General features: G+C 42.1%; 2 protein-coding genes across 2 annotated transcripts in view; one reads left to right on the forward strand and one right to left on the reverse strand.

Annotated features, from left to right (window-relative positions):
• Nucleotides 1-11,230, forward strand: part of TTN (titin) — a gene marked incomplete at its 5' end in the record, with an annotated part of 276,293 nt that extends 265,063 nt beyond the window's left edge. Inside the window, 7 exons of the mRNA XM_079783141.1 lie at nt 97-5,546; nt 5,883-6,047; nt 6,174-6,330; nt 8,051-8,739; nt 8,836-8,989; nt 9,517-9,819; nt 9,959-11,230. Coding sequence (XP_079639267.1) covers nt 97-5,546; nt 5,883-6,047; nt 6,174-6,330; nt 8,051-8,739; nt 8,836-8,989; nt 9,517-9,819; nt 9,959-10,254 — 7,214 coding nt within the window. The 3' untranslated portion in view covers nt 10,255-11,230. The remainder of the gene's footprint in view (nt 1-96; nt 5,547-5,882; nt 6,048-6,173; nt 6,331-8,050; nt 8,740-8,835; nt 8,990-9,516; nt 9,820-9,958) is intronic.
• A 7,731-nt stretch (nt 11,231-18,961) lies between these two features.
• Nucleotides 18,962-27,597, reverse strand: part of PLEKHA3 (pleckstrin homology domain containing A3) — a 29,141-nt gene continuing 20,505 nt past the window's right edge. The window contains exon 8 of the mRNA XM_079782583.1: nt 18,962-27,507. Within this exon, the coding sequence (XP_079638709.1) occupies nt 27,380-27,507 (128 nt within the window). The 3' untranslated portion in view covers nt 18,962-27,379. The remainder of the gene's footprint in view (nt 27,508-27,597) is intronic.

Raw genomic sequence — 27,597 nt, forward strand, 5'->3', positions numbered from 1 at the left:
GTGCTAGATGACACTATTAATTGGAGGGGAGTTGTTGCACTCACATAGTGTTAGGTATTTCTAAATTATGTTCTTTTTCCTTTTTTTCCGATACAGTCCCAGCTAAGATACACTTGCCTAAAACTCTTGAGGGCATGGGAGCTGTTCATGCTCTCCGAGGTGAGGTGATCAGCATCAAGATCCCTTTCAGTGGCAAACCAGATCCCGTGATCACCTGGCAGAAAGGACAAGATCTCATCGACAATAATGGCCACTACCAAGTTATTGTCACAAGATCTTTCACATCACTTGTTTTCCCCAATGGAGTGGAGAGAAAAGATGCTGGTTTCTATGTGGTCTGTGCTAAAAACAGGTTTGGAATTGATCAGAAGACTGTTGAACTGGATGTGGCTGATGTTCCTGACCCACCCAGAGGAGTCAAAGTTAGTGACGTCTCACGTGATTCTGTCAACTTAACCTGGACTGAGCCAGCTACTGACGGTGGCAGCAAAATCATCAACTACATTATTGAAAAATGTGCAACGACTGCAGAAAGATGGCTCCGTGTAGGACAGGCCCGAGAAACACGTTATACCGTGATCAACTTATTTGGAAAAACAAGTTACCAGTTCCGTGTAATAGCTGAAAATAAATTTGGCCTGAGCAAGCCTTCTGAGCCTTCAGAACCAACTGTAACCAAAGAAGATAAGACCAGAGCTATGAACTATGATGAAGAGGTAGATGAAACCATGGAAGTTTCCATGACTAAAGCATCTCATTCTTCAACCAAGGAACTCTATGAGAAATATATGATTGCTGAAGATCTTGGGCGTGGTCAGTTTGGAATCGTCCATCGTTGTGTTGAAACAGCCTCAAAAAAGACATACATGGCTAAATTTGTGAAAGTCAAAGGGACTGATCAGGTTTTGGTAAAGAAGGAAATTTCCATTCTAAATATTGCTAGGCACCGAAACATCTTATATCTCCATGAATCATTTGAAAGCATGGAAGAATTAGTTATGATCTTTGAGTTCATATCAGGACTTGACATATTTGAACGCATTAATACCAGTGCTTTTGAACTTACTGAAAGAGAAATTGTAAGTTATGTTCGCCAGGTCTGCGAAGCTCTTGAGTTCTTACATAGTCAGAGTATTGGACACTTTGACATTAGACCAGAAAATATCATTTACCAAACAAGACGAAGCTCCATCATTAAAATCATAGAATTTGGTCAAGCCCGTCAGCTGAAGCCAGGAGACAACTTCAGGCTTCTGTTCACTGCCCCTGAATACTATGCACCTGAAGTCCACCAGCATGATGTGGTCAGTACCGCCACAGACATGTGGTCACTTGGAACACTGGTATATGTGCTGTTGAGTGGTATCAATCCATTCCTGGCTGAAACTAACCAACAGATGATTGAGAACATCAGGAATGCTGAATATACTTTTGACGAGGAGGCATTCAAAGAGATCAGCCTCGAAGCCATGGATTTTGTTGACCGGCTGTTAGTGAAAGAGAGAAAATCTCGCATGACAGCATCTGAAGCGCTCCAGCACCCATGGCTGAAGCAGAAGATAGACAGAGTCAGTACTAAAGTTATCAGAACATTAAAACACCGGCGGTACTACCACACTCTGATCAAGAAAGACCTCAACATGGTTGTGTCAGCAGCCCGAATCTCCTGTGGTGGTGCAATTCGATCTCAGAAGGGAGTGAGTGTTGCTAAAGTTAAAGTGGCATCCATTGAAATTGGCCCGATTTCTGGGCAGATAATGCATGCAGTTGGCGAAGAAGGGGGATACGTCAAGTATGTCTGCAAAATTGAAAATTATGACCAGTCTACCCAAGTGACCTGGTACTTTGGTGTCAGACAGCTGGAGAACAGTGAGAAATACGAAATCACCTATGAAGATGGAGTGGCAACCATGTACATCAAAGACATTACCAAATTCGACGATGGTACCTACAGATGCAAAGTAGTCAATGACTACGGTGAAGACAGTTCTTATGCAGAGCTGTTTGTTAAAGGTGTGAGAGAAGTTTATGACTATTACTTCCGTAGAACCATGAAGAAAATGAAGCGCAGAACAGATACCATGAGACTCCTGGAAAGGCCACCAGAGTTTACCCTGCCTCTCTATAACAAGACAGCTTATGTGGGTGAAAACGTCCGATTTGGAGTAACTATTACTGTCCACCCAGAGCCTCGTGTAACATGGTACAAATCAGGTCAGAAAATCAAACCAGGTGATGATGATAAGAAATACACATTTGAGTCTGACAAGGGTCTTTACCAATTAACAATCAACAGTGTAACAACAGATGATGATGCTGAATATACTATTGTGGCAAGAAACAAATACGGTGAGGACAGCTGTAAAGCAAAACTGACTGTAACCCCACACCCACCTCCAGCAGATACAACCTTAAGACCCATGTTCAAAAGGCTACTGGCAAACGCAGAATGCCAAGAAGGCCAGAGTGTCAGCTTTGAGATCAGAGTCTCTGGCATCCCCCCGCCAACACTAAAATGGGAGAAAGATGGTCAGCCACTGTCCCTTGGGCCTACCATTGAAATTATCCACGAAGGCTTGGATTATTATGCTTTGCACATCCGGGATACTTTGCCTGAAGACACTGGTTATTATAGGGTCACAGCCACAAACACAGCTGGATCCACCAGCTGCCAGGCTCACTTACAAGTGGAGCGCTTGCGGTACGTCAAACAAGAATTCAAGAGTAAAGAGGAGCGTGAAAGACACGTACAGAAGCAAATTGACAAGACAATAAGAATGGCTGAAATTCTCTCTGGAACGGAAAGTGTGCCGCTGACACAGGTGGCCCAAGAGGCTCTGAGAGAAGCTGCTATCCTCTACAAACCAGCTGTAAGCACCAAGACCGTAAAGGGGGAGTTCCGGCTTGAGACAGAAGAAAAGAAGGAGGAGAGAAAACTCCGTATGCCCTATGAAGTACCAGAGCCACGCAAGCACAAGCGGACCGTCATAGAAGAAGATCAACGCATTAAACAGTTTGTGCCTATGTCTGACATGAAATGGTACAAAAAGATCCGTGATCAATATGAAATGCCTGGGAAAATTGACAGAGTTGTACAGAAAAGACAAAAGCGCATCCGCCTTTCGAGATGGGAACAGTTCTATGTGACACCTCTTCCACGCTTTACGGATCAATACAAACCCAGATGGCGCATTCCCAAACTGACCCAAGATGACCTTGAAACGGTGAGGCCAGCCCGCCGGCGCACACCTTCTCCGGACTACGCCTTCTATTACAGACCGAGAAGACGTTCCCTTGGGGACATCTCAGATGAAGAATTACTCCTTCCCATTGACGACTACTTGGCGATGAAAAGAACGGAGGAAGAGAGGCTGCGTCTTGAAGAGGAGCTTGAATTAGGTTTTTCAGCTTCACCCCCAAGCCGGAGCCCGCCACGTTTTGAGCTTTCTAGTCTGCGTTACTCTTCCCCACAGGCTCACGTGAAGGTGGAAGAAACAAGAAAAGACTTCAGATACTCAACCTATCACATCCCAACCAAGGCTGACACTAGCACAAGTTACGCAGAACTGCGGGAACGGCACGCCCAGGCCTCCTACAGACAGCCCAAGCAGCGGCAGCGCATCATGGCTGAGAAGGAGGACGAAGAGCTGCTTCGTCCGGTTACCACCACCCATCGTCTCTCAGAGTACAAAAGCGAGCTTGACCACATGTCAAAGGAACAAAAGTCTAGAAAGAAATCAAAGCAACAGAGAAAAGTGACAGAAATCACCGAAATTGAGGAAGAATACGAAATCACAAAACGTGCTCAGAGAGAGTCATCCTCCTCTGTGTCTAGACTTCTGAGACGACGGCGCTCCCTGTCTCCAACTTACATTGAGCTAATGAGGCCGGTGTCTGAACTGATCCGATCACACCCACAACCAGCTGAGGAATACGAAGATGACACAGAGAGAAGGTCTCCCACTCCAGAGAGAACTCGCCCACGCTCCCCCAGCCCCGTCTCTAGTGAGAGATCACTCTCAAGATTTGAGAGGTCGGCAAGATTTGATATCTTTTCTAGGTATGAGTCCATGAAGGCAGCTTTAAAGACTCAGAAGACATCAGAAAGGAAGTATGAAGTTTTGAGTCAGCAGCCTTTTACGCTGGACCATGCCCCTCGAATCACACTGAGAATGCGCTCCCACAGGGTACCCTGTGGCCAGAATACCCGGTTTATCCTAAACGTTCAGTCCAAGCCAACGGCCGAGGTTAAATGGTACCATAATGGTGTAGAACTCCAAGAGAGCAGTAAGATTCATTACACCAACACGAGTGGGGTCCTGACCCTGGAAATTCTAGACTGTCATATTGATGACAGCGGGACATACCGCGCCGTGTGCACCAACTACAAAGGTGAAGCTTCTGACTACGCGACCTTGGATGTCACAGGTGGGGATTATACCACCTACGCTTCCCGGCGCAGAGATGAGGACGTCCCCCGGTCCCTTTTCCCTGACCTGACAAAGACAGAGGCATATGCGGTTTCATCGTTCAAGAAAACATCTGAGATGGAAGCCTCTTCTTCAGTCAGGGAAATGAAGTCGCAGATGACAGAGACAAGGGAAAGTCTCTCATCGTATGAACACCACGCATCTGCTGAAATGAAAAGGGCTGCCATAGAAGAAAAGTCGCTGGAAGAAAAATCCACACACAGAAAGATCAAGTCCACTTTGGAAGCGAGAATCCTAACCAAGCCAAGGTCCATAACTGTCTCTGAGGGAGAGTCTGCAAGGTTTTCTTGTGACACAGATGGTGAGCCGGTACCAACTGTGACCTGGCTGCGTGGAGGACAAGTGATCAGTACTTCCACCCGCCACCAAGTGACCACCACAAAATACAAGTCCACCTTTGAGATCTCTTCAGTCCAGGCTTCTGATGAGGGCAACTACAGCGTGGTGGTAGAAAACAGTGAAGGGAGGCAAGAAGCACAGTTTACTCTGACTATTCAGAAGGCCAGAGTTACTGAAAAGGCTGTGACTTCGCCACCAAAGGTCAAATCCCCAGAGCCTCAGGTGAAATCCCCAGAAGGAGTTAAGTCTCCAAAACGAGTGAAATCCCCAGAACTGGTAACTTCTCCCCCAAAAGCCGTATCACCCACGGAGAAAAAACCCACAGCAACAGAGAAAGTTGGGCAGCTACCAGTCTCTGCCCCACCCAAGATATCTCAGTCCCTGAAAGCAGAAGCTGTTAAAGACATCGCAAAGCTGACCTGTGCCGTCGAAAGTAGTGTATTATGTGCAAAAGAGGTCACCTGGTATAAAGATGGCAAGAAACTGAAGGAAAATGGGCATTTCCAGTTTCATTATTCAGCAGATGGTACCTACGAGCTCAAAATCCATAACCTCACTGAATCTGATTGTGGAGAATACGTTTGTGAGATTTCTGGGGAAGGTGGAACTTCCAAAACTAACTTACAATTCATGGGACAAACCTTTAAGAGCATCCATGAGCAGGTGTCGAGCATATCAGAAACTAAGAAATCAGCTCAGAAAACTGCTGAGTCAACAGTGCAGAAAACTGCTGAGGCAACAGAAATCAAGAAATCAGCTCAGAAAACTGCTGAGTCAACAGAAACCAAGGTATCAGCTCAGAAAACTGCTGAGTCAACAGAAACCAAGCTATCAGCTCAGAAAACTGCTGAGTCAACAGAAACCAAGGTATCAGCTCAGAAAACTGCTGAGTCAACAGAAACCAAGGTATCAGCTCAGAAAACTGCTGAGTCAACAGAAACCAAGGTATCAGCTCAGAAAACTGCTGAGTCAACAGAAACCAAGGTATCAGCTCAGAAAACTGCTGAGTCAACAGAAGCCAAGGTATCAGCTCAGAAAACTGCTGAGGCAATAGAAACCAAGAAAACTGAAACAAAAGCTCCTGAGCCAATATCCTCAAAGCCAGTAATTGTTACTGGGCTGCAGGATACAACTGTTTCTTCAGACAGCATCGCTAAATTTTCCATTAAAGTTACTGGAGAACCCCAACCAACTGTCATCTGGACAAAGGATGGAAAGGTAACCAGTTCTTAAATGACCTTAATTTTATCTTCTAAATAACTAACCTTTTCCCTCATCCCCATCTCCCAAATAAAGTTGAAAATTAAATCACTTTTTAAAACTCAAACCACTTGCATTCTACAGGCTATTACACAGGGAGGTAAATATAAACTCTCTGAAGACAAAGGAGGATTCCTCTTAGAAATTCTTAAGACTGACACTTCTGACAGCGGGCTTTACACTTGTACAGTAACGAACTCAGCTGGATCTGTGTCCTCGAGCTGCAAATTAACCATAAAAGGTAGGTTGGCTTTTGTTCTCACCAACATTTTTCAGAAAACAATATTAAAGTAACATTTCTAAACACTTCCTCATACACACAAACCCACCCATGAGAAAGTATTAAAACTGTTTTCCAATTCCAGAATACCATTTGTACACAAATGTAGAAATACACATATTTGAAGTTAGCATATACTTTTATATTCACAAAAAAATTACATATTAAGCCCTGGCCAGTGTGGCACAGTTGGGTGTTGGTCGTGCCATGCACCAAAATGTTGCTGGTTTGATTTCCAGTTGAGGCACATGCCCGGGTTGATGGCTTAATCCCCAGTAGGGGACGTGCAGGAGGCAGCTGATAGATGTTTTGATCTCACATGGATGTTTTTTCTCTTTCTCTCCCTCTGCCTTCCTCTCTCTCAAAATCAATAAATGTTAATATTAAAAATATTAATATTAAGATATTAATATTAAAATATTAATTTATAAAAGTACATATTAAGTACCTAACTGTGTGTGGTATTAAATAAGACTAGTGGCCTGGTGCACAAAATTTGTGGGGGGGGGGGGTTCCCTCAGCCCAGCCTGTACCCTCTCCAATAGGGGACACCTTGGGGGATGTCCGTAAACTGGAAGTCGGACATCCCTCTCGCAATCTGGGACCTCTGGCTCCTAAGAAACTCACCTGCCTGCCTGCCTGATCACCCCTAACTGCCTCTGCCTGCCTGCCTGATTGCCCCTAACTGTCCTCCCCTGCCGGCCTAATCTCGCCCCCAACTGTCTCTGCCTGCCTGATCACCCCTAACTGCCCTCCCCTGCCGGCCTGATCTCACCCAGTCTCTGTCTCTCTTTGTTTTTCTCAGCAGTCCTCCAGGCCTCCCTGCCTCCCTGTGTCCCTCTTCCTCTTTTCTGGCTGGGAGGGGGTTTGACCAGGGGGGGCCACTCCACCCTCTGCCCGCCCTCTCTTCCATCCAGGCCTCTTCAGGCCCAGTCTGTTTTGTTTCCTCATTCTGAGAGAGGCTCCGAGAGCGAGCTGGGAGGGTGAGAAAGAAAGGGAGAAAAGGCTGTGAGCTGGTGGGCGCTGTGTATGTCTGTGTGTGTGTATGGTTGTGAGTGAGTGTGAGAGCCAGCCCACCTCCCCCATCCCTTGTCTCCACTGCCACAAGTCCCCACCCACCAGAGCCTGCTGTGCGCGCAGCCTGGGCATTAGGTCGAGTGTCCGGTCGTTGAGGATGTGACGGACCCAGGGTTTTTATATATTAGGATTCCATAGGGGCAGCCCCTGCTCCCAGGCATGTTTAGGAAGAAAGTCAAGTGACTTTACAAAATGGTACTTCTTCCCTAAACCTTCACTTTTGCTAAGTTAATGAAAGAGCTACATCAGTTTTCCTCATTAAAATCACTTTGCTGTCATCTCAGTCATCTAAAACATAGTTCACTTTTTATTAATCAAAACACACACATCTCCCAAATTCTTTGGCTATTCTTTGCAAGACTTTTTTCCCCTTAAGTCATTAAAAATCATCTTCAGTTTAGTTTAAAGAATTATTACACTGATTTCAAAAGTCAAGCATGGCAGTTTGCCACGATTGGCACTGAGAGAGAATCAGGTATTACCTACCCTGCACACAGAAGCCAGCATCTGCTTCCTCTGTAATCGTTCACTTGCAGCATGTACAGGAGTGAAGGATGGGGCCTCTTTCCAATTCAGTTTGCCTCACAGAGGTTTCTTTTTTTAGCCGTAAAAGACACTGAGACACAGAAAGTATCTACACAAAAGACTTCTGAAACTACATCCCAGAAGGCAGTTGTCCAAGAGGAAATTTCCCAGAAAGCCTTAATTTCTGAAGAAATCAAGAAGTCAGAGGTGAAATCTCAAGAAAAGTTAGCCCTCATGGAGGAAGCGTCAAAGGTTACAATTTCTGAAAAAGTCAAGAAGTCAGAGGCAGCCTCCTTGGAAAAATCCATTGTTCATGAAGAAGTCACTAAAGCGTCCCAGGCGATGGAAGAAATCAGCACTCAAGTTGAAATTAAAGCCTTTTCTAGTCAGATGAGCATAACCGATGGTCAGAAAGTGACTTTAAAAGCCAACATGGCTGGTGCCACTGATGTGAAATGGGTGCTCAATGGAGTAGAGCTCACTAACTCCGAGGAGTACAGATACGGCGTCTCGGGCAGCGATCAGACCCTAACCATCAAGGAAGCCAGTCACAAACACCAAGGAATCCTCACCTGCATTGGCAAAACCAGTCAAGGAATCGTCAAGTGTCAGTACGACTTGAGCCTGAGCAAAGAACTCTCAGATGCTCCGGCCTTCATCTCACAGCCCAGATCTCAGAATGTTAACGAAGGACAAAGTGTTCTCTTTTCTTGTGAAATCAGTGGTGAGCCCTCTCCTGAAATCGAATGGTTTAAAAACAACCTGCCCGTAAGTTTAATTATGAATTTATTATTGAAGAAAATTTTAAACACTACATATACTCCTGAAGAGGTCAAAGAAACACTTTTTTCTTCTTCTTTTTAGGTTTCTGTTTCTTCAAATATCAATGTCAGTCGCTCCAGAAATGTATATTCTCTTGAAATCCGAAATGCGTCAGTAAATGACAGTGGGAAGTACACCATTAAGGCCAAAAATTTCCGTGGCCAGTGTTCAGCTACTGCTTCCTTAACTGTCCTTCGTAAGTATATCTTTGCCATTTTCTTTATTTCTGTAAGGCCTTTATGTGTTTGTTTTTTAAAAAAAAATTCTTTTTTGCCTTTGTTTTCTGATCACAGCAGACTCAGGAGCCTCATTAAATTCCATAGGTAAGAGGCACAGGCCTCCTGTGTGGATTCATTCTTCCGATCAGTTACTTTACAGCTCAACAGAAACTTCCAAGGCAAAGCTACCGACTGCCCCGTTACATTTCTTTTCAGAATGCGCAACATATAAATTATTTTCTATATGACTAATCATTTTCCTCCTAGTGATTCTAGTACCTGCATGTAATGCGATGGTAGAAACAGAAGGATTCATTTCTTGGAGACACTGGGCTAGCTCTTGACAAATGTATGTATGTATGTATTTGCTTAAGCTTCCACAGCACATTGTTCGGGTTCCGTTTCTGTGTACAGTGTTTAAGTTTGCCATTTCTGTAAGTCAATGTCAGATGTCACAACTTAACCAGATGTCATTGATGTTCACCGTATCTGCTATGGTCCACAGCTCTAGTTGAAGAACCTCCCAGAGAGGTAGTATTGAAGACAAGTGATGACACGAGCTTGCAAGGAAGCTTCTCGTCTCAGTCAGTCCAAATGTCTGCGTCTAAGCAGGAGGCCTCCTTCAGCAGTTTCAGCAGCAGCAGTGCTAGCAGCATGACTGAAATGAAATTTGCAAGCATGTCTGCCCAAAGCATGTCCTCCATGCAAGAGTCCTTTGTAGGAATGAGTTCCAGCAGTTTTATGGGACAATCTAGTATGACTCAACTGGCGAGCTCGAGTAGTAAAATGCTTAAAGCAGGCGTAAGAGGTGAGCAATAAAATTACTGGTAGAGGTTGACAAGCCTAGTAGCACTGTGTAGTCTTTAGTTCATACAATTCAGTAGAAAGCAAATGGAAATTTTTTTCTGTGATTCTAAAATGTTTTTTGTTGTTGTTGTTCCATAAAGGCATTCCACCTAAAATTGAAGCTCTTCCCTCTGACATCAGCATTGATGAGGGCAAAGTTCTAACAGTAGCCTGTGCTTTCACTGGTGAGCCTACCCCAGAAATAACATGGTCGTGTGGTGGAAGAGAAATCCAAAATGAAGACCAGGGGAGATTCCACATTGAAAACACAGAGGACCTGACCACTCTGATCATCATGGACGTACAGAAACAAGACGGTGGACTTTATACCCTAAGCTTAGGGAATGAATTTGGATGTGACTCTGCTACTGTGAATATAAATATTCGATCCATTTAAGAGGGCCGGTGCTCTCATCCTCCTTAACCTTTCACTAACGATTCACATGGACTAATCTTTCTGATCTGTAAATATTAAGGAAAAAAAGTAGTTTTGTATCAACCTAAATGAGTCAAAGTTCAAAATATGCATTTCAACCTTTTCTAATTGTTGACCTAAGAATATTACGCATTTTCTAGTGACATGTACATACTGTATATAGCCGGATTAACGGTTATAAAGTTTTGTACCATTATTTTATGACATTTTACAATGTAACTTCTGAAACTAACTGTTGGTAGGAGAAAGTTTCTTATGGAACGAATACCCTGCTCAACACTTAATCTTTGTGCCTCAACATAACGTTGATGTCTAAGTATGCCTCAGTGGGTTGAGCAATTCCCCACTGAAGATGTCTTATCCACCTGAAAGATAATGCTGTGCACATCACCTGGCATGTGCACCAAGACCTACTTGAATCAGAAATGTAAGGCATTGGTGATGTTTGCATTTACCCTCCTGTAAGCAACACTTTAACGTCTTACATTTTCTCTGATGATGTCACACTCAGAATTATCATGACCTAAATATTACCAGAGCAAAGTGCAACGGCCAGCACTTTGTTCGCTCCTTTTACACTGTCTCTGACCATAGAGAGTGCCTGGGTAGCTTGGAAAAGTAACATCGCCTGGCCATCCCCTCATTTAACCAAGCTGGTCAGGTATTCCTATGTCGGAGCAGTGCCAACTCTTGGAGGTCCCGGGGTGCAGCCAATGCCTTCGTGTGGTAGCTCTAAATTTAAATTACCCTGAGAAACTGGGGCAACTAAGCAAAGAGCCACAGCAAAAAGTTAACAACAAGAACAAAAACAAAACAAAGCTGTCGTTAAACTAAAAACAACATTACTAATTGCCCCAAATGTCGATCTGATGTAGTTCTTTTCATGCAAGTATAAATTCGATTGTTAGTTATAATTGTTGGACCTCCTGGAGATAGTAAGAACAAAATAAAAGCAAGCTATCTGCACCTCAAAACGTGTGGTTGGTTGTTTTCTGTGAAATTCTGGGGTTGGGGAGGTATGTGCCTTCATCAGATAAAGCAACTCAAGTTCAAAGTAGCCCCTTGTTCATAAGTTCGTGAAAACAACTATTTAAATTATCGTGCTGAATATATTCAACAATTTTTAAAGCATAGATATGATTTTCATGGATAATTTTATCCTCAAAAGTTAACAAAACTCCCCTAAAAATAATAGATGAAATCTTCTACACTTATCAAGAAAATTATTTTTATGGGAGCTGATTCAACTAAATCTATCAAAGATATTAAACAGCTACAATATTTGGTGCTAGACACCACAGAGAATAACACACAGATAAGCAAGATGATACTGACCTTGTCCCTCAAGGAGTGTAGTGAAGAGAAAATGACAACTTCAAGGAAAATTATTAATTGTGCACCTGACACTGACTATTGCAGCTCTGAATTGAGATAAAACAAATAAAAGCCCTCAAAGCTAAAGAACTGGTTTTAAATGCTATAGTATCATGCTTTTTAAAACAATTGATCTATATATTTGATAGTAAAATATCTAGTGCCCAAAATATCTATAGTTATCCACTTCAGTTAGATCATTGTCATTGTAAACCTTTGAGGTTGATTCCTTGCCCAAATTACCTAATTAGCACAAGTTACGAATGTAAATACAAGTACAATCACTTCTAAATGTAAGTGCAAGTGGCCAAAGCTGACGCCTGAAGCAAACGTACTGTCCATTTTAATTCTCCAAAATAAGATCTTGGGTCTTCCTTCATTTACTCAGCAAGTATTGTCTTAAGTCAGGGTCCCTAAAAGCAGAGCCCAGAGCAAGGACTCTTGTATAAGGAATGTTTGAGGCGCTGCTGCCAGAAAAGGGGGAGTGAGGGGGGGCAGGGCAGAGGAGAAAGGGAAGCCTTAGCAGCAGCGGCAGCCCAACCCCACAGGGAGCCTAAATGATACCAGAGCTAGTTCTCTTTTTGAGGGGGGCGGGAGGGGAAGTAGCCTCATTGGACCCCCTTCTCTGCCAGTTGGTGGCTACAGGCTGTGTGCTGGGGTGGGGGGTGGGGGTGGGGGAATAACCTCCCAGCGGAGGGGGGACCTTTGGGCAGAGCAATCTCTGCAGGCTGGGGCACTAAACAGTACTCCAGAAACCAGGTCGGGTACACAGAACCTAGGGGAATCTGAGCGGTACCACAGCACCCACTACAACTTGAAATGCCTATTCTTAACCTAAATGAGAGAGGCAGGACTTACTGGGTGGTTCCTGAGGATGATCCCCAGCAGGACATGCTAATATTTAAACAAGGCCTATGCCGCCCGCTGAGATATAGTCAGAGCCGATGAGAATTTTAAAGCTTTTCGCACTTCTGTAGTTGAAGCTCCCAAGCACAACAGGGCCTGGGAGAGAGGGGAGGGGCCGCGATCTATCCAGCAAAGGAGGTCATCGCTACAGGCAAGGCCTGCCTTCTTTTTATGAATTAGGGGCCTGGGGAAAACAGCTCCACGTGGCCACGGGGGCGCAAGTGAGAGCATTGCATAGGGAGGGTCCTGCAAGTCCGTCTGGGGCACTCCCGCGGGAGCGACCAGAACCCTTCGCGGACTCACCAGCCAGCCTCCTTCCCCTCACTCCTCCCAGAATAATGCTCCCGGGCGGAGGGTGGAGGGGATTCGTGCTCCACGCCTTCAGCAACCCTCCAGAGCTTCTCCACATCATTGCATTTCCAATTTAGACCACCTTTTCTCTCCCCGTGTGGACAGGGGGCGACAGAGAGGAGCAAGCCGAGCTTCCTGGCTCCAATCCAGCCCATGAGAAATCTTCAGTCATCCTTTCCCTCTTTATGCTGAATCTTTCCGGTCTATTTTATAAACCCCACACCCAGGCTACGTGATAGCATAATGTAGGAATTACACATCCTCGCTCAAAACCCAGAGTGAGAACCTGAAATCTAGGATCTGCTAACTTGTGTGACCTGGGACAGGTTATTGAACTTCTCCGTTCCTTGATATTCTCATCCATTAAATGGGAATAACAACAGCATCAACCTCACTGGGTTGTTGTGAGGATTCAACAAGTTGCTTCATATGAAACTTTTAGAGCAATGCCTGGCACAGCACCAGTAAGCACCAGCAAGCATTACTATATTAGGGACCACCATACAATAGGGACCCGGGAAGCAGCATTTTAGAGGGGACAGAGAACAGGCCGCACCCATGTTCGCCAGATGCATCATCTGGCCTGGGCTGCTGGGACAAAGCACCCCACACTGTGGGGGCTTGTTCACAGAAAGGCTAGAAATCCAAAATGAAAGTGTCCGCAGGGTCTGTTCCTCCTGGGGGCTGTTAGGGAAGATCTGTTCCACGCTACTCTGACTTATAGATGGCCACATTCATGCTCCCATCGCATTCTCTCTGTATGTGTGGGTCCCAATTTCCCCTGTTTAGATGGCTACCAGCATATTAGGGTAACCCTAATTTACCTCATTTTAACTTTATTATCCATGCCAAGACCTATCTCCAAAAAAGTCACCTCCTAAGACCTATCTCCAAAAAAGTCACCTCCTAAGGTACTAGGGACTTCAACATATCTTTCTGGGGAGACACAGTTCAACCTCTGGACATGATGCCCATGGGACAACACATTTTTATAAGAAGTGTTTTGAGGGATTGTCTCAAAAGATGAATTCATCATCTCTATCCAGGAGTAGCTGATTCTATAGATGAGCCATGTAGAGGTGGGGAGGGAGGTAAAGCAGAAGCAGTCAGTAAAATAACAGGTAAAAATGGTGGTCTCCATGGTGACTGGTTCAAGAATAATGTTTTATGGTTGTGCTCCAGGAAGAGAAAGTCATTTGTATTTGTTTACTCTGCCCCAAATGTCATTTTGAGAAATCCAGGCAGAGCAAGTCCAGTTGCCTTGTAATGAGAGAAAATATCGTCTGCTAGATAGATGGAAGGACTTTTGAAAATAGATTGGCCCATCAATTTTTATTCTAAGGTTATAAAAAGTGAAAGCTTAGGTTTATGCTTATGGTATGTCTGGGTCAATAGTTCCCAAACTCTTCCTAGGGAAGTTGGGAAATGCTGTGAAAAAAAAGTGTTCCATAACCAAATAAACTTAGGACTTGGGTAATTGTACTTCCTTTTTTTTCTTTTAATTTTATTTCATTTTAATTTTATTACAGTTTACATTCTATATCGTTTTGTATTAGTTTCCGGTGTACAGCATAGTGGTTAGACAACCATACTTTAAAATGTGTTCCCATGGTATTTCCAGCACCCATCTGGCACCCACCATACATAGTCATTACAACATTATTGACTATATTCCCTATGCTGTACTTTATATCCCATGACTATTTTGGGACTACCAATTTGTACTTCTTAATCCCTTAACCTTTTTCACCCAGTCCCCCAACCTCCCTCCCCTCTGACAAACATGAGTCAGGACTTGGGTAGGGTAATTATGCTTCTTTATGCAGGACTTCTCAGAGCCTTTGATGAGTTAGTATGTGTTGATTCTCCAAGAGATAATCCAATGCTCCCTGATGTTATTTGATGATGGAACTGTTTTTGTTGGTGCTGCACATGATGCAGGCTGAGACAGGGGACAGAGGGTGAAAATGTGGAAGGTGTGAAGAAGACTAGATCTCAGTAGAAGGAGGAACTGGATATCACCTAAGAAATGAAAGTAAGTGCTATGATTAAAAAAAAAAAAAAGTAAGGTATTTGAGAGCACGTGGCTGGGGCTTCTGATGCAGAAGGAGAAATGGCAAAGAGCCGGTTAGAGGAAACTCCATGTAAACGCTGTGGCCTGAAGTCTGGGGTAAGCAGGAGTGGGGCAGGGCTTTCGGGCAGAGGACCTTTGCAACCACAGAAGTCTGGGGACAAGGGAAAGCACAATACAGTCAGAAAATTAGAAACAAACTCGTTAGTAAGGCTGGTGTGAGAACCTCTGAAGGGCTGGGAGTGAGAGGCAGGACAAGGTTGCCAAAGGTTCCATACACATACTAGTAGCCCTGCGCACGAATCCATGCGCCAGTAGCTCTCTGCCGTCCTCTTGTGGCTCCCCCTTCCCCCTCCCCCTCCCCCCCCCCCCCATAGCCTGCTGCCCTGCCCCCTCCTGTAGCTTTTCGCTGCCCGCTTGTAGTTCACTGCCCCACCCTCCTGCAGATCCATGATCTGGTCATTACGCGCAGTTGGTCATTAAGCCTTGAGGCATAATGGATAATTAGCATATTCCTCTCTTATTATGTAGGATTACAGAGTTTGGGCTTCACCCTAGGACAGTGGTCGGCAAACCGCGGCTCTCGAGCCACATGCGGCTCTTTGGCCCCTTGAGTGTGGCTCTTCCACAAAATACCACGTGCGGGCGCGCACGTACAGTGCGATTGAAACTTCGTGGCCCATGCGCAGAAGTCGGTTTCCGGCCTGGGCGAGTCTATTTTGAAGAAGTGGCGTTAGAACACTCAAGGGGCCAAAGAGCCGCAGGTGGCTCGCGAGCCGCGGTTTGCCGACCACTGCCCTAGGAGGTAAGGGGAACATGAAAGAGATTGAAGCAAACTAGTTACTTGATCAAATTTTAGTTTTACAATGTCTTGAGCTATTCTGAGAAAGCTATGACATTTATTTGTCATTCTACATCAATAAGCTTACATATTTCCTCCCGGGGAACCCCAGCACAGGAAGAAAGACCTTTACCTACCACCAAATTTCTAGCCCTTAGTGGCCCTGTAATGATAGCTCAGGGGCTTTGTAACCATCTGTGGAAAGGTCTTTCTTAAGATTGTCTGGGGACCTCAGGATACATGTAATAAAGCCAGGCTGATAGACTCTCCAGGCACAGGAGGGTGGGGGTGGGGTGGGGTGACTCATGGAGATGGGAGGCCCCTTACCGCCCACAGCCTTCTCAGTGACAAGTCCTTGTCTGTGGAACTGGCAGTGGAGAAGCAGAGTCTGACCCAGCAAGCCACGTTCCCCTGAGGATGTGGTGTCAGGAGTGTGGCTCCTGGGGACGACTCCCATTCACCCCCGCTCCGTTTTAAGAAAGGGTAGAAAGCAGGTGAGAGGAGTGGGCAGATGTACTAATGCTTTCCAATCTGTCAGGAATTCCCTGAAAAAGATGGCAGGTCCTAAAAGTCTGGAATCCGTGCTTATCCTCAGGTCTTTAGCTGTCTGAGCTCCCTGAGATTATGCCTATGTATATTTTTTCAGGACATGATTCCTTAAAATTTTTCATTTCATTTTAAAGATGCAAATGATTTTAAAAGTTTAAGGAATGCTGTCCTGCATGTTTCAGAGAGGGAGCAGATGGACAGATGCCTAAGCCATCTGAGAAATACCTGCGCACGGCTCCCCATAAAAACAGGCTATGACAAACTCCACCTTGGAAAGTTCTAGAGCCCTGGGGCTCAGGATTCCTTTCCTTCTGCATCCAGCAGAGGCCGCTGTTCATGAGCCTCGTGCAGGTGTGTGCTTCTCTAAAGGGCCTTCCAAAGCAGCAAAGACTCCAGGACAAACGCTTCTTGCTGAAGATGTAATAGGTACACATTCCCTGAGTTATAGAGGAAGTCACCAGGGATGTGGAGGAGACCCTGTCTGATACCAGCTTCAGCCTCAGAAATATGGGGACAGAATTCTTCTCTGTAATTGCAACGTATCAATGAAGTCAGCTTTTTGTTGACAGCCAGCTCCATCTGAGACTGTGATGTTTTTAGATGGTAGTCAGGTGAGGCATACAGGTGCCCCTCGTTCCCCAACCTGCTGGGAACCTGGCCCACATAAGTACGGAGCGGCCCTCCGCCTCTCCTCTCCCTTTCCTGCCTAGAACAACTCAAAAAAGCCGGAGAAGGGACACCACCTGGTCCACCAGCCTGAGAGCAAATGGGAGACTGAGCTGCCTTGTCCTCGTAAAGGGAAGGACCACTAAGGGGAGGAGAGCGAGGCCCCTGTGGAGAGCCCACCGGAAGGAAAGCTGGAAGTGGAGAACACTGGGATCCAGGGTCTTCGAATAACAGGCCCACAGTCACACGGTGAGTAGCAGAGCTGGTACCGGAAGCCCGGTCTCCACGGACCAGTGTGCTCACGGCACCAGAACTGAAACCTGCTGGAGAGTAAGCGCAGGAGCGCACCTGTGCAGGGACGAGGGGTCCGTCCCATTTTCAGGGTCATTGGAGCTCCGGGCAGGGTAGACAGCAGCAACCCTTCAGGTCAGTCCCCATGAAAAGGCCCTCCAGTTCTTCTTCTGAAAAAGCCAAGGCCAGGAACCGGGTGCTTATCTGCCCCGGCATGTCCTGTGAACAGACAGCGGCGAGGGAGCCAGAGCTTCCTGTAAACCATGTCAGGGGCTCTAAAGAAATAATAGAAAAGGACTTTTCCCACATTGCAGGAAGGAGGTGTCCTGAGGAAACACTGCTGGATCCTGGTGGTGCTGGGCCGAGGGAAGCCAGCTGCGAGCTCCAGAATGTCCAAGGTAGGGACTGCCGCCAGGAGAAGGGGGGTTTCTGAGAGCGGGGTGCTGGGTAGACATTCCAGAGAGTGGGGAGCACTCAGTCTCACCCGTTTCTGTTTGAGACCAGGATGAGTAAATGTCTTAAAGGGAAATCTTTCTTTTTCAAAGAATTGTCAGAGTAAGGGCACATGTGAAGAGGTGCCCTTGCAAAGACTGTACATGCTATTTTTCCTTAATACACAGGTAGCTGTGGAAAAGGATTTAGAGTTCAGCCTTCAGCCCAGGGATCAGTTCTAGCTCCTTTCTTTCTTCCGGTGTTAGGGAGAGCGGAGTTTGGTGGTGGTGGTGGTGGTGGTGGTGGTGGTGGTGGTGGTGGTGGTGATGGTGATGGTGATGGTGATGGTGGCGGTCATTTCCTTCACCATCGATTAGAAAAGCACTCTAGCTATTAACCAGCTGATGTGAGCACACAGGACTAGTTTCATTTTCCAACCCTGTAGGAAAATGTCATGACTTACTTACGTAGGACAGAAAACAAAAGAAGCACAAGGCAGGGTGTATGAAGACGGCCATTTGCCCCCCCACCACCTCCAACAGTGCTCCTCAGACTTCACAGTGCAGAGGTACCACCTGGGGGTCTTATTCAAGTGCAGAATCGGGTTCAGCAGATCTGGGGTGAGGGCACAGATTTTGCATTTCTAACAAGCTTCCAAGTGAAGCCACTGTGGCCAATCCTTAGACCATGCTCCTAGGGACCTGGAAAAATGCCTGGCCTTTCAGGCTCTGAGATGATGACCCCAAACTTTAATGCTGTACACACACACCACTTCTTAAATACAAGGGTTTCCACCTAGTTCGTTGGTTCTCAACCTTGGCTACCCATTGGAGTTACTGGGAGCTTTAAAAAACTCTGATGACTGGTTCCTCCCCTTACCCCCCCCCCCCCCCCCCCGCAAGATTCGCTCTAATTGGTCTGAGCCAACCTCGGCATGAGGAAGTTTAAATTCTCCCCGGGGTTTCTAATGTGCAGCCACTGTGGAGAACCCCTGATCCAGCCAAATAAGCTGATCCACTTAATGTCATCACTTACAGGTTCAATATTACTTCTGTCTTTTCTCACATAATAGCACCAACTTCAACTTAGCCAACCAGATTTTACTTTTAAGTGTGCAGCAAGCCAGTTGTCTTATTTTTTAAAAGCTCAGGATTACCCTTCCTTAAACTTTCAAAACATGCTGTGCTTAAATTTTTCTTACTGACAAGGCAAATGTATTAAACATTTCCCCCCACACTGTTGACATGGCTCACTTTTATTGATTTATAAAATTGCTACAATACTTTAAACAAGCAGAATTTTCATAACAAAAATATAAAGTACACCTTGGCATTTGGAAGAGAAAAAAAGAATTCTAACAAAAGTATACATATATTTTTGAATGAAATTTATTTTCCCCTGGAAATAAAAGTCCTATACTGAAAATGTTTCAAAATTAAAAATGCTTCGTTATATTAATTTAAAGCCATATTTGCTATTAGGTTACTAAGTATATTTAGAGACTAGCTTTTCCCTCAATTTCAGTATTTCCAATTTATTTAACTTCTAAAATTACAAACTGTTCATTTAAACACCCACAAACTCTTGTTGCCAAGAACCATTATAAATATAGGGTGTCCCCCCCAAAAAATGTATACACACTTTAACAGCTGATAGCTCAACTGATGTTTCTTCCTTTTCAGATTGAACCCATTGGAATTAATAATTATTCCAAATGTGTATCCATTTTTTTGGGAGACCCTGTATATATATTAGTTATGACTAACCAAAAATAAAAACATTTAAAAGGCAAAAAATATAATGTGCTTATGTTTTCAATAATATTTATATATATTCAAAGATAAAGCTATTTTAAAACAGCCATGATATCTTCTAATGCTTGCTCATTTATGTTTAAGTTAAAATAATAGTTGTTATGCAAATGTGAATAATAAATACTATAAATACTATTCAACTAAATATTGAAAATTTAGGGAAGCCAATTACAGTTAAGATATTCAACTTATCTAAACTATTAAAGATAAAGCGGTAAGTGCTGAGTGCACTCAAGAATTAGAAAGCAAAGGTGAATACTAGCAACACAACACTTAGTAAGTAGGCAATGAATATTAACTGAACAAAGACTTTTTAGAAAGGTGAATAAACATACGACCCTAAATTAAATGCCCCCTTGAACTCACCACCCTTCCCCAGTGATTCTTTTTCTTTTCCAAAACAGTCCACCAAATATAGAGAAATTGAAGAGGCTGTTTGGGAGAGGGGGAGACACTATAATTAATCAAAAATGGAGAAAAGAGCCAAAACCGGTTTGGCTCAGTGCATAGAGCGTCGGCCTGTGGACTGAAGGGTCCCAGGTTCGATTCCGGTCAAGGGCATGTACCTTGGTTGCAGGCACATCCCCAGGGGTGGGTGTGCAGGAGGCAGCTGATGGGTGGTTCTCTCTCATCGATGTTTCTAACTCTCTATCCCTCTCCCTTCCTCTATGTAAAAAATCAATAAAATATATATTTTTTTTAAATGGAGAAAAGATAAAATAACATAAAGTGATAAGAAAAAAGTAAATACAGAAAGAATGGGAAACGTTCATATGACTTTCTCTTTGGTTAATTATGGATAAATTGGAAAGCTCTTAGAAATTTACTTTTAACATTCAACCATGATTTGTATAACATACAAACATGACTTCTTCAGGGCTAGAAAAAAGGAAAAACTGAAATAACATACAGCATTTGAAAAACAGAAGGGGGAAAAAACCTACCACAGTGAGTCTTTAATGTGCTCTAGATCAAGCCAGTAATGAACCTTAACTATTATAATAATCTAAAATTATAATCACTCTGTTACTCCCCCAAAAGGGGGGGGGAAAAAAACACCTGCAGGAGTTAAATCCAAAAGTGACATATTTAAACAAGATAGCACATTGTTGGCCAAGGTGGCCCAATTCACAAACTCAATAAAGAAAAGTTGCAATATGCAAATCTCCCCAAAAAAATCATGGATAATATTTTAAAAACACAGCAAAGAAAAAGAAGAGCAACTAGTCTAAGGGGGTTTGCTACTTATGCAAAATTGAAATAAACTAAAACTCTTCTCTCAAGTGATGACTAAGGGTGATCTACACACAAACGGTGGCATGTCAAGCACTGGTATGCTACTGAATTACACTTGCTAAACTCATTTTTAAAGAGTTTTAAAAGTATGTCAATGGTTTTGTTCTGAGTACCATGTCAGCATGGCAAAGTCTTCAAATTCACAAAGGTACTGCTAGTAAGTGAATGGTGTGTGTTAAATACACACTTTGCCTGAATAGAGATGATGGGCTATTTTTCTTTGCATTTTAAAAATATACAATGATTACGTTCATCCTAGTGTGATGGTGGAACCTGAAAACAGAGAATCAACTGTGAATTGTAATACTTTGTTTATTGTGAGCGCTTAAAAAATATAATCTAGCAAAGTTAGGCAGTCAGACCATGATCATGGCCTCATATCCTGGATGACAGACTATCCTTGCCATCATTCCCCACACCCTCCCACCCGGCCCATAGCAGACATCATTAACCAAGTAGGTAGGGCACTCCCTGCTGATCTAGCTTCAAACTCAGAATCCTTGGAAGCCACACTACTTGATCAGAATTGGTACAGAGGGGAAAAAACCAAAAACGCTGCTAAAAGACAAGTATTTATTGCCACATATTCCTCTCTGATAAACCACTGCAAAACAAGAAAACAAAGCAAAAAAAGAATAAAGACAAATAGAAATAGAAGTTGTATATGACTTGTACTCTAAGGTCCCACCCAAGATGAGGCACTATGGTAAGGGGCTTCGGACAATCTTCTGGACCTGCCAAATCTGAAGGCATGCTGAAACACTCGGATAACCCAGTTACGTGTAGAGTCACTGTTTTCCCTATGCATTAATAACTCCTCCTATGGTGAAAACATCCTTTAAGTCTAGATGGGTTACTGAACTAAGAGTGATAATAGTAATAATAATGGTAACAATATTAATAGTGTTTAACAATTAACACATATTATGTGCCAAGTACTTACTGTTCTAAGTGCTTTATGTGTGTTGATGAGGTAGGCTGTACAATAAAACCATGTTAAATAAAAAGAATTAGAGAGGGAAGAATGAATTATGGAATGCTAACATTTTATTTTCCATACACTATTAGAAATTAAATCTAGGCCTCCAGTTAAAAGTGATATACTGACCACATGTATTTATTTTCTCTACTTCCAAAACCCCACCAATAGACATTAAAGCAATATAAATGGTCATAAACCAGAAAAGCAAACAGACTACACAGCCATAAGAATTCAACAGTTTATACAAATAAAAACCAGGAGGAGGTATAATAACTAACCTAGCAGAGTGGAGGAAGTTAAAGCCTAATGCCCAAAACACACTCTACCAAACCCCTCTCACAAGCTCAGGATTGGGAAGCACCAGGTATTGTGAAAAAAGGGAGTGAGGTACGCAGCTGAAATTAGGGCTTGAAGTCTGAATAAAGAGCAACTGGATACCAGGTCCTCTCCCATCCTCCACGGGCAGACAGCCCACCAGCCCCAACCTCTGAGGATCACCAACCACAGAGGAAGACTGGGGCAAGTCATGGTCAGGCTGAAGTAGAGGGATTAAATAAAAGTCACCATACATACTGCGGGGTCCTCAGCCCTCTTCTCCTACCCTACTGCCAGAATCCAGGAGTTCTTTCTAGAGAAACTAAATGTCTCCAAAGAAAAGACTTCCACTGGGAATTAGGGGATTCCAACAAAAATGCCAACTCTGCATGATGTTCCTTCAGATAACTGATAAACCCAGCCTATACACAGACTTACAAAATTAGCTTTTTGACTACCTGATCCCAAATAGGATGGATGACCTCTCCAATTTTCTATGGAAGCCTTCAGAATGAAAGACACAGCACAACACATAAACAGAAAACAGGAATATGGGAGAAATAGAAACAATGCAACAAACAGGAAAGACTTGAGGGGAAAAAAACAACATAATTATCCTCAGGGATAATGAGAAGACATTGAATCTATAAAATGAGAGGCTATTATGAAAAAGAATAGAGAAAAAAGATATCTTAGAAATGAAACCTGTAGTTTAAAAAAATTTAACAGAGCCAGAGGATAAACAACAAAAATACAACTTCAGGAGCAAATGGAGAGGAAAGATTTTTAAAATTAGAGGATCAATCTAAGAAGTCCAACATTCAAATAATAGGAATTCTAGAAAAACAGAATACAGAAAATGAAGGAGAGAAAATTTATCAAACACACACACACACACATACACACACAGCAAAGATAAAAACACAAAAAATTTCCCAGAAATGAAGAAGACAAGTCTACAAATTAATAGATTCCACCAAGTCAAGTACCATCAACATGAATGAATGGATGAATGAATGAATGAATGTAGGCCCACACATCATCATGAAGTGTCAGGGATATAAAGAAGTTCCTAAAAGCTTCCAGAGTGTAAAGACAGGCCCCATGTAAAAGAATGGTATCAGAATGTTCACAGGAATAATGAATGCTGTAAGAAAACGGAATTCTTAGGGAAAATTCTTAGGAAAAATTACTTTCAACAAAGACTCCAAACTATCAATCATTCAAGAGTAGAGACATTTCTGAACTAGTAAGTCTCAAAATGTTTACTTCTCAAGCACCTTTCCTAGAAAGTTTTTGGTGGTGGATACACTTTGGCAAAAACAAAGGGGAGGGGCAATAAATCAAGAAAGAGGACATCATAGGATCCAATAAACAGATCCAACAAGGACTAAAAAAGAAAGGGGGTCCCAGAATGACCAACGAGCAGTGCACAGGCTTAGAGAGCGATGGTCCAGATGGTAGAAGATGAAGGACTGTGGAAGAAATGTCCCCAAAGGACAAAAAAAAAGGGAGGGAACTGATAGATTATCTTATGTTTTTGAACATGTAAGTCTTTGGGTAATCATTGTAATAAACAACTAAGCAAATTTTAAAATCAGGTAAATATTAATTCTGAGAAAAATATGAATCCAGTAGAAAGGAAATAATGATATTTTTAATATATTTTTATTGATTTCCTTTCTATCATTAACCACATTGGGTTCATCAGTGAACAACATTTATTGCCTATTACTTTAACAAGTTGTGAGTAATCTATATTGAGAGGCATGGGGGCAAAAAGTAAATCCCACCTGCCATAAAAGGTGCTTGTCTCGGGGGTGCTAAGCTGGGGAAAAGAAGCTACTCCTTTTCACTATAATCAAATAGAACTATTTCCTAGTTCTATTTGATTTTTTAAAACTATATGCATAAATTACTTTTGAAAAAAAAACACCTAAATTTAAAAAAAAGAATTTAAACTTACAAATTCAGTATGAACTCAAAGAAAGGAATTGGAAAGACATGAAAAGTAGCCCTGTCTACCAGCTACTTCCCACCGGGGCTATTAAAAGAGACCTCCTCAAAGGAACTCCTGCCGTCTAAACAGGCTTCCTTTGGGGCCAGGACGCTGCCTCTGCACCAAGTGGCAATAGCAAGGCTCAAAGGACAAACCCAGTCCTGGCTGATCTGGCTCAGTGGTTAGAGTGTCAGCCCTCGGACCAAAAGGTCACGGGTTCGATTCCCAGTCAAGGGCATGTACCTGGGTTGCAGATTCGATCCTCGGCCCTGGTTGGGGTGCATGCGGGAAGCAACCAATTGATGTGTCTCTCTCACATCAGTGTATCTCTCTCTCCTTTCCTCCTTCCTTCCCCTCTCTCTAAAAAAAAAAAATGTATCTCTCTTTCCTTCCTCCTTCCCTTCCACTCTCTCTAAAAAAATCAATTGAAAAAATATCCTCAGGTGAGGATTAACTACAACAACAAAAATGATAGACCTAGAGGCACTTCATTTAATAAAAGTAAAGAATTGGTAGATTCCAAAGTAATATTATAATGTATATGAAATTAGTATAAACAGTAGAATAATAGTAACATATTAAAAGGATATACTTCCTGAGATCTCGTGATGATTGCTAAACACTAAATGTAATAATGCATAAAGAAAAACTACAATTCAGGGTCAAAGTTTCCATAACCTCTTGCCTCAGAATTTAAGTTTAAGCAATAGCATCCGTTTCTGGACTCGAAATGAACTACAAAAGTTCAATGTAATAGAACGAAGTTTAAATTTGGGCCATTTACAGAGTAATTCTCATGAAAGTTGCTTTAATCACAGAGTTCTGCGATTCCCACACAACAGAAACCAGGTACCTGAAAAGAAAAGCAAGTACTGGTTTTGCTTAGATCACCTATATACCAACAGTATCCAAATTTCTCAATAATCCCATAGCCTAGACAAAGCAAAATAGGAACAACCAATAGTTATACATTTTTTTAAAAATACTGACAAGCTAAAGTCCTTACAGAATTGTTATTTGCTTCGCTTCATCTTTTTCTTAAAATTCAGAAAAGCCGAGCACACTTAAAAATATACAGGGATGCTCAAAATGCAGATTCCCTGAAGCGTTATAGGTTGCTTCATGCTATCCATTCACTAATCAAAACTTAGATGTAATGCAAGATATACTAATATCCCCTCAAAAAGTGAATTCACAAATATATTGGCTCCTACGAGAAAAAAAAGTGGCTCCATGTCACAATAAAAGCCATACTCAGGAATAGAGCAAACCTGTTCAAAGCACCTGTTTCAAGAAAGAAAATTTGATATGTTCCAGAAATGACTGCATTTTATTTAAAAAAACTATTTACAAAAAACTGTTCAGGAACTCAGCTTTTTGGATAAAACAATAGAAAGTGAATTTATTTTCTAGGAGTTCAAAACCTTGTTGTATTGTTTTCATTATAAAAAATAAAACTACCAGAAAAACTCCCTATCAGTAGCACCTTGAACTTCATAGTCTTGTCTCTATGCAAGTTCTTACTAAAAAAATAAAAATAAAAATAAAAAAATATTTGATTATCTGCTCAACATGAAAACTTACATTATCAAAGTTTTTCTCAAATTAGACATATGAAGTACAGCATATGACCAGAAAAATATTCCATTTAATACAGTCTAATGATCTGAGTGCTATTTAAAATAAAATACTTTAAGAGCACACAGTTTATCTAAATGTATATTAATGACTATAGATCGCATATGTCCATTTAAACTTAAGGGAGAAAGCCTATAATTACAGATTTATTTTAATAAAGTAAATACCAAACACTGACTCTTAAAAAAAAATTCTCACACACACTTATAAGAGAATTTTAAAGTAAAATAGGTCACACTATTCTAAGCTCAAAGGCAACAAAATTAAAATTACGCATCATTTGTGTTTTCATTATAAGGTCTGAATACACAAACAAAATCAAAGGAATAACAAATACTATTAAAACTTGATAAAAATTAGGCAGAATATCAACAAATGTAAAAAAATACAATGTATTATGTAATGAGTTTGGATGCAAAAACCACATATTTATTAAACACATGATTAACTTAAAAACACCAAACCAGTTTGTTTTAAAGTGCTCCTCATCCAAGACCTTGGACAAAACCATCACTCCAAAGTGAATTTAGAAAAACAGTTTACAAGGCAAACACTGACAATAGATATGGACGGGAACTACCAAAAAAAATGCTATTTGTCCTTTAATTAAATAATGCCATTCTCAAGTGATGTAGAGCAGTTGCCTTAACAGCATTCCTTTTTTGTATAAATATTCATAAATTAAAAAATGTCTCTAGATATTCTAAAGAGCTGCAAACATTAATACCTTAAAACAGCAGCTTAATGTCTATTTTAGGAAAAAAGCACTAAAATCCTCTTCCATTGAAAGCCGTTTATTTCTCCTGTGGAAGTGAGCAAGGTCACTACAACATTAGCCTCTTTCCCAGAACAGTGTAAATAACAATGTATACACATCTTAAATTTGGTAGGTCATTTCTGATGCAACAGAAAAATAAATAAATAAAAATTAAATACTTTAACCCAACATTTGGTATTGACAAATCAGTAGTGTCAACTTCACATATGAAGGACAGCACAGTCTGGTTTGTAAAAAAAAATCCTCAATGTCATGGTATTTGGGCTAAAAATATTTCAGAATATTAAATGTTTCCTTTTGCTTAAAGGAATACAGTACAATCACCATCAAGCTGCTGTGGTAACTCGTTTTCAGCTGGGGTAAAATGACCATTTGGTCCATGGCACAAGTTACATATGTCACACTTCTGTCCAACTGAAACCTTATGTTTATAAGATTTCATATTTATAAGCTACAATACACTGACTAAGCTGTCAGTCACTCACAGTTTTTTAGAAAAATATCTACATTTGTCCTTATGGATGTCAAAATGTTACACCATCATTTGTTTAAAAAGAAAAAAAAGATGCACATTCATACTGTGAAGTTATTAGGAAAATACTCTTGCAAATAAACTATGTAAAGATAAAATACACTTCAAAGGTATGTGGGTTTTTTGTTTGTTTTACAATATTCTATAAAGTGCAGAGAAATCCTAAGGGAAAAACTACTCCCTATGACATAGTTTAATTACAGCAGCTTTTGCATAGCAATACTTAGAGGAAGTTGGACATTTCTGTTTCCTCAGGAAGAAAAGGATGAAAGAGGATCTTCCAATTCAGATTTTTTTTTGGCCATAAGTCTGTTCTCTTCAGGAATGGTTGCTGATGCCAAATCTCCATTAAGTGTATTTCTTGAACAGTGAACAGGCCCTATGAACAAATTGATTAAAAGGTTAAACATCCTATCAATATTAATTCCAATATCCTTTGTGAAGAACATTTTAAGTTTTCTTTTCAGAG

Source organism: Cnephaeus nilssonii (assembly GCF_951640355.1).
Source record: "Cnephaeus nilssonii genome assembly, chromosome: 10".
Classification (NCBI taxonomy): domain Eukaryota; kingdom Metazoa; phylum Chordata; class Mammalia; order Chiroptera; family Vespertilionidae; genus Cnephaeus; species Cnephaeus nilssonii.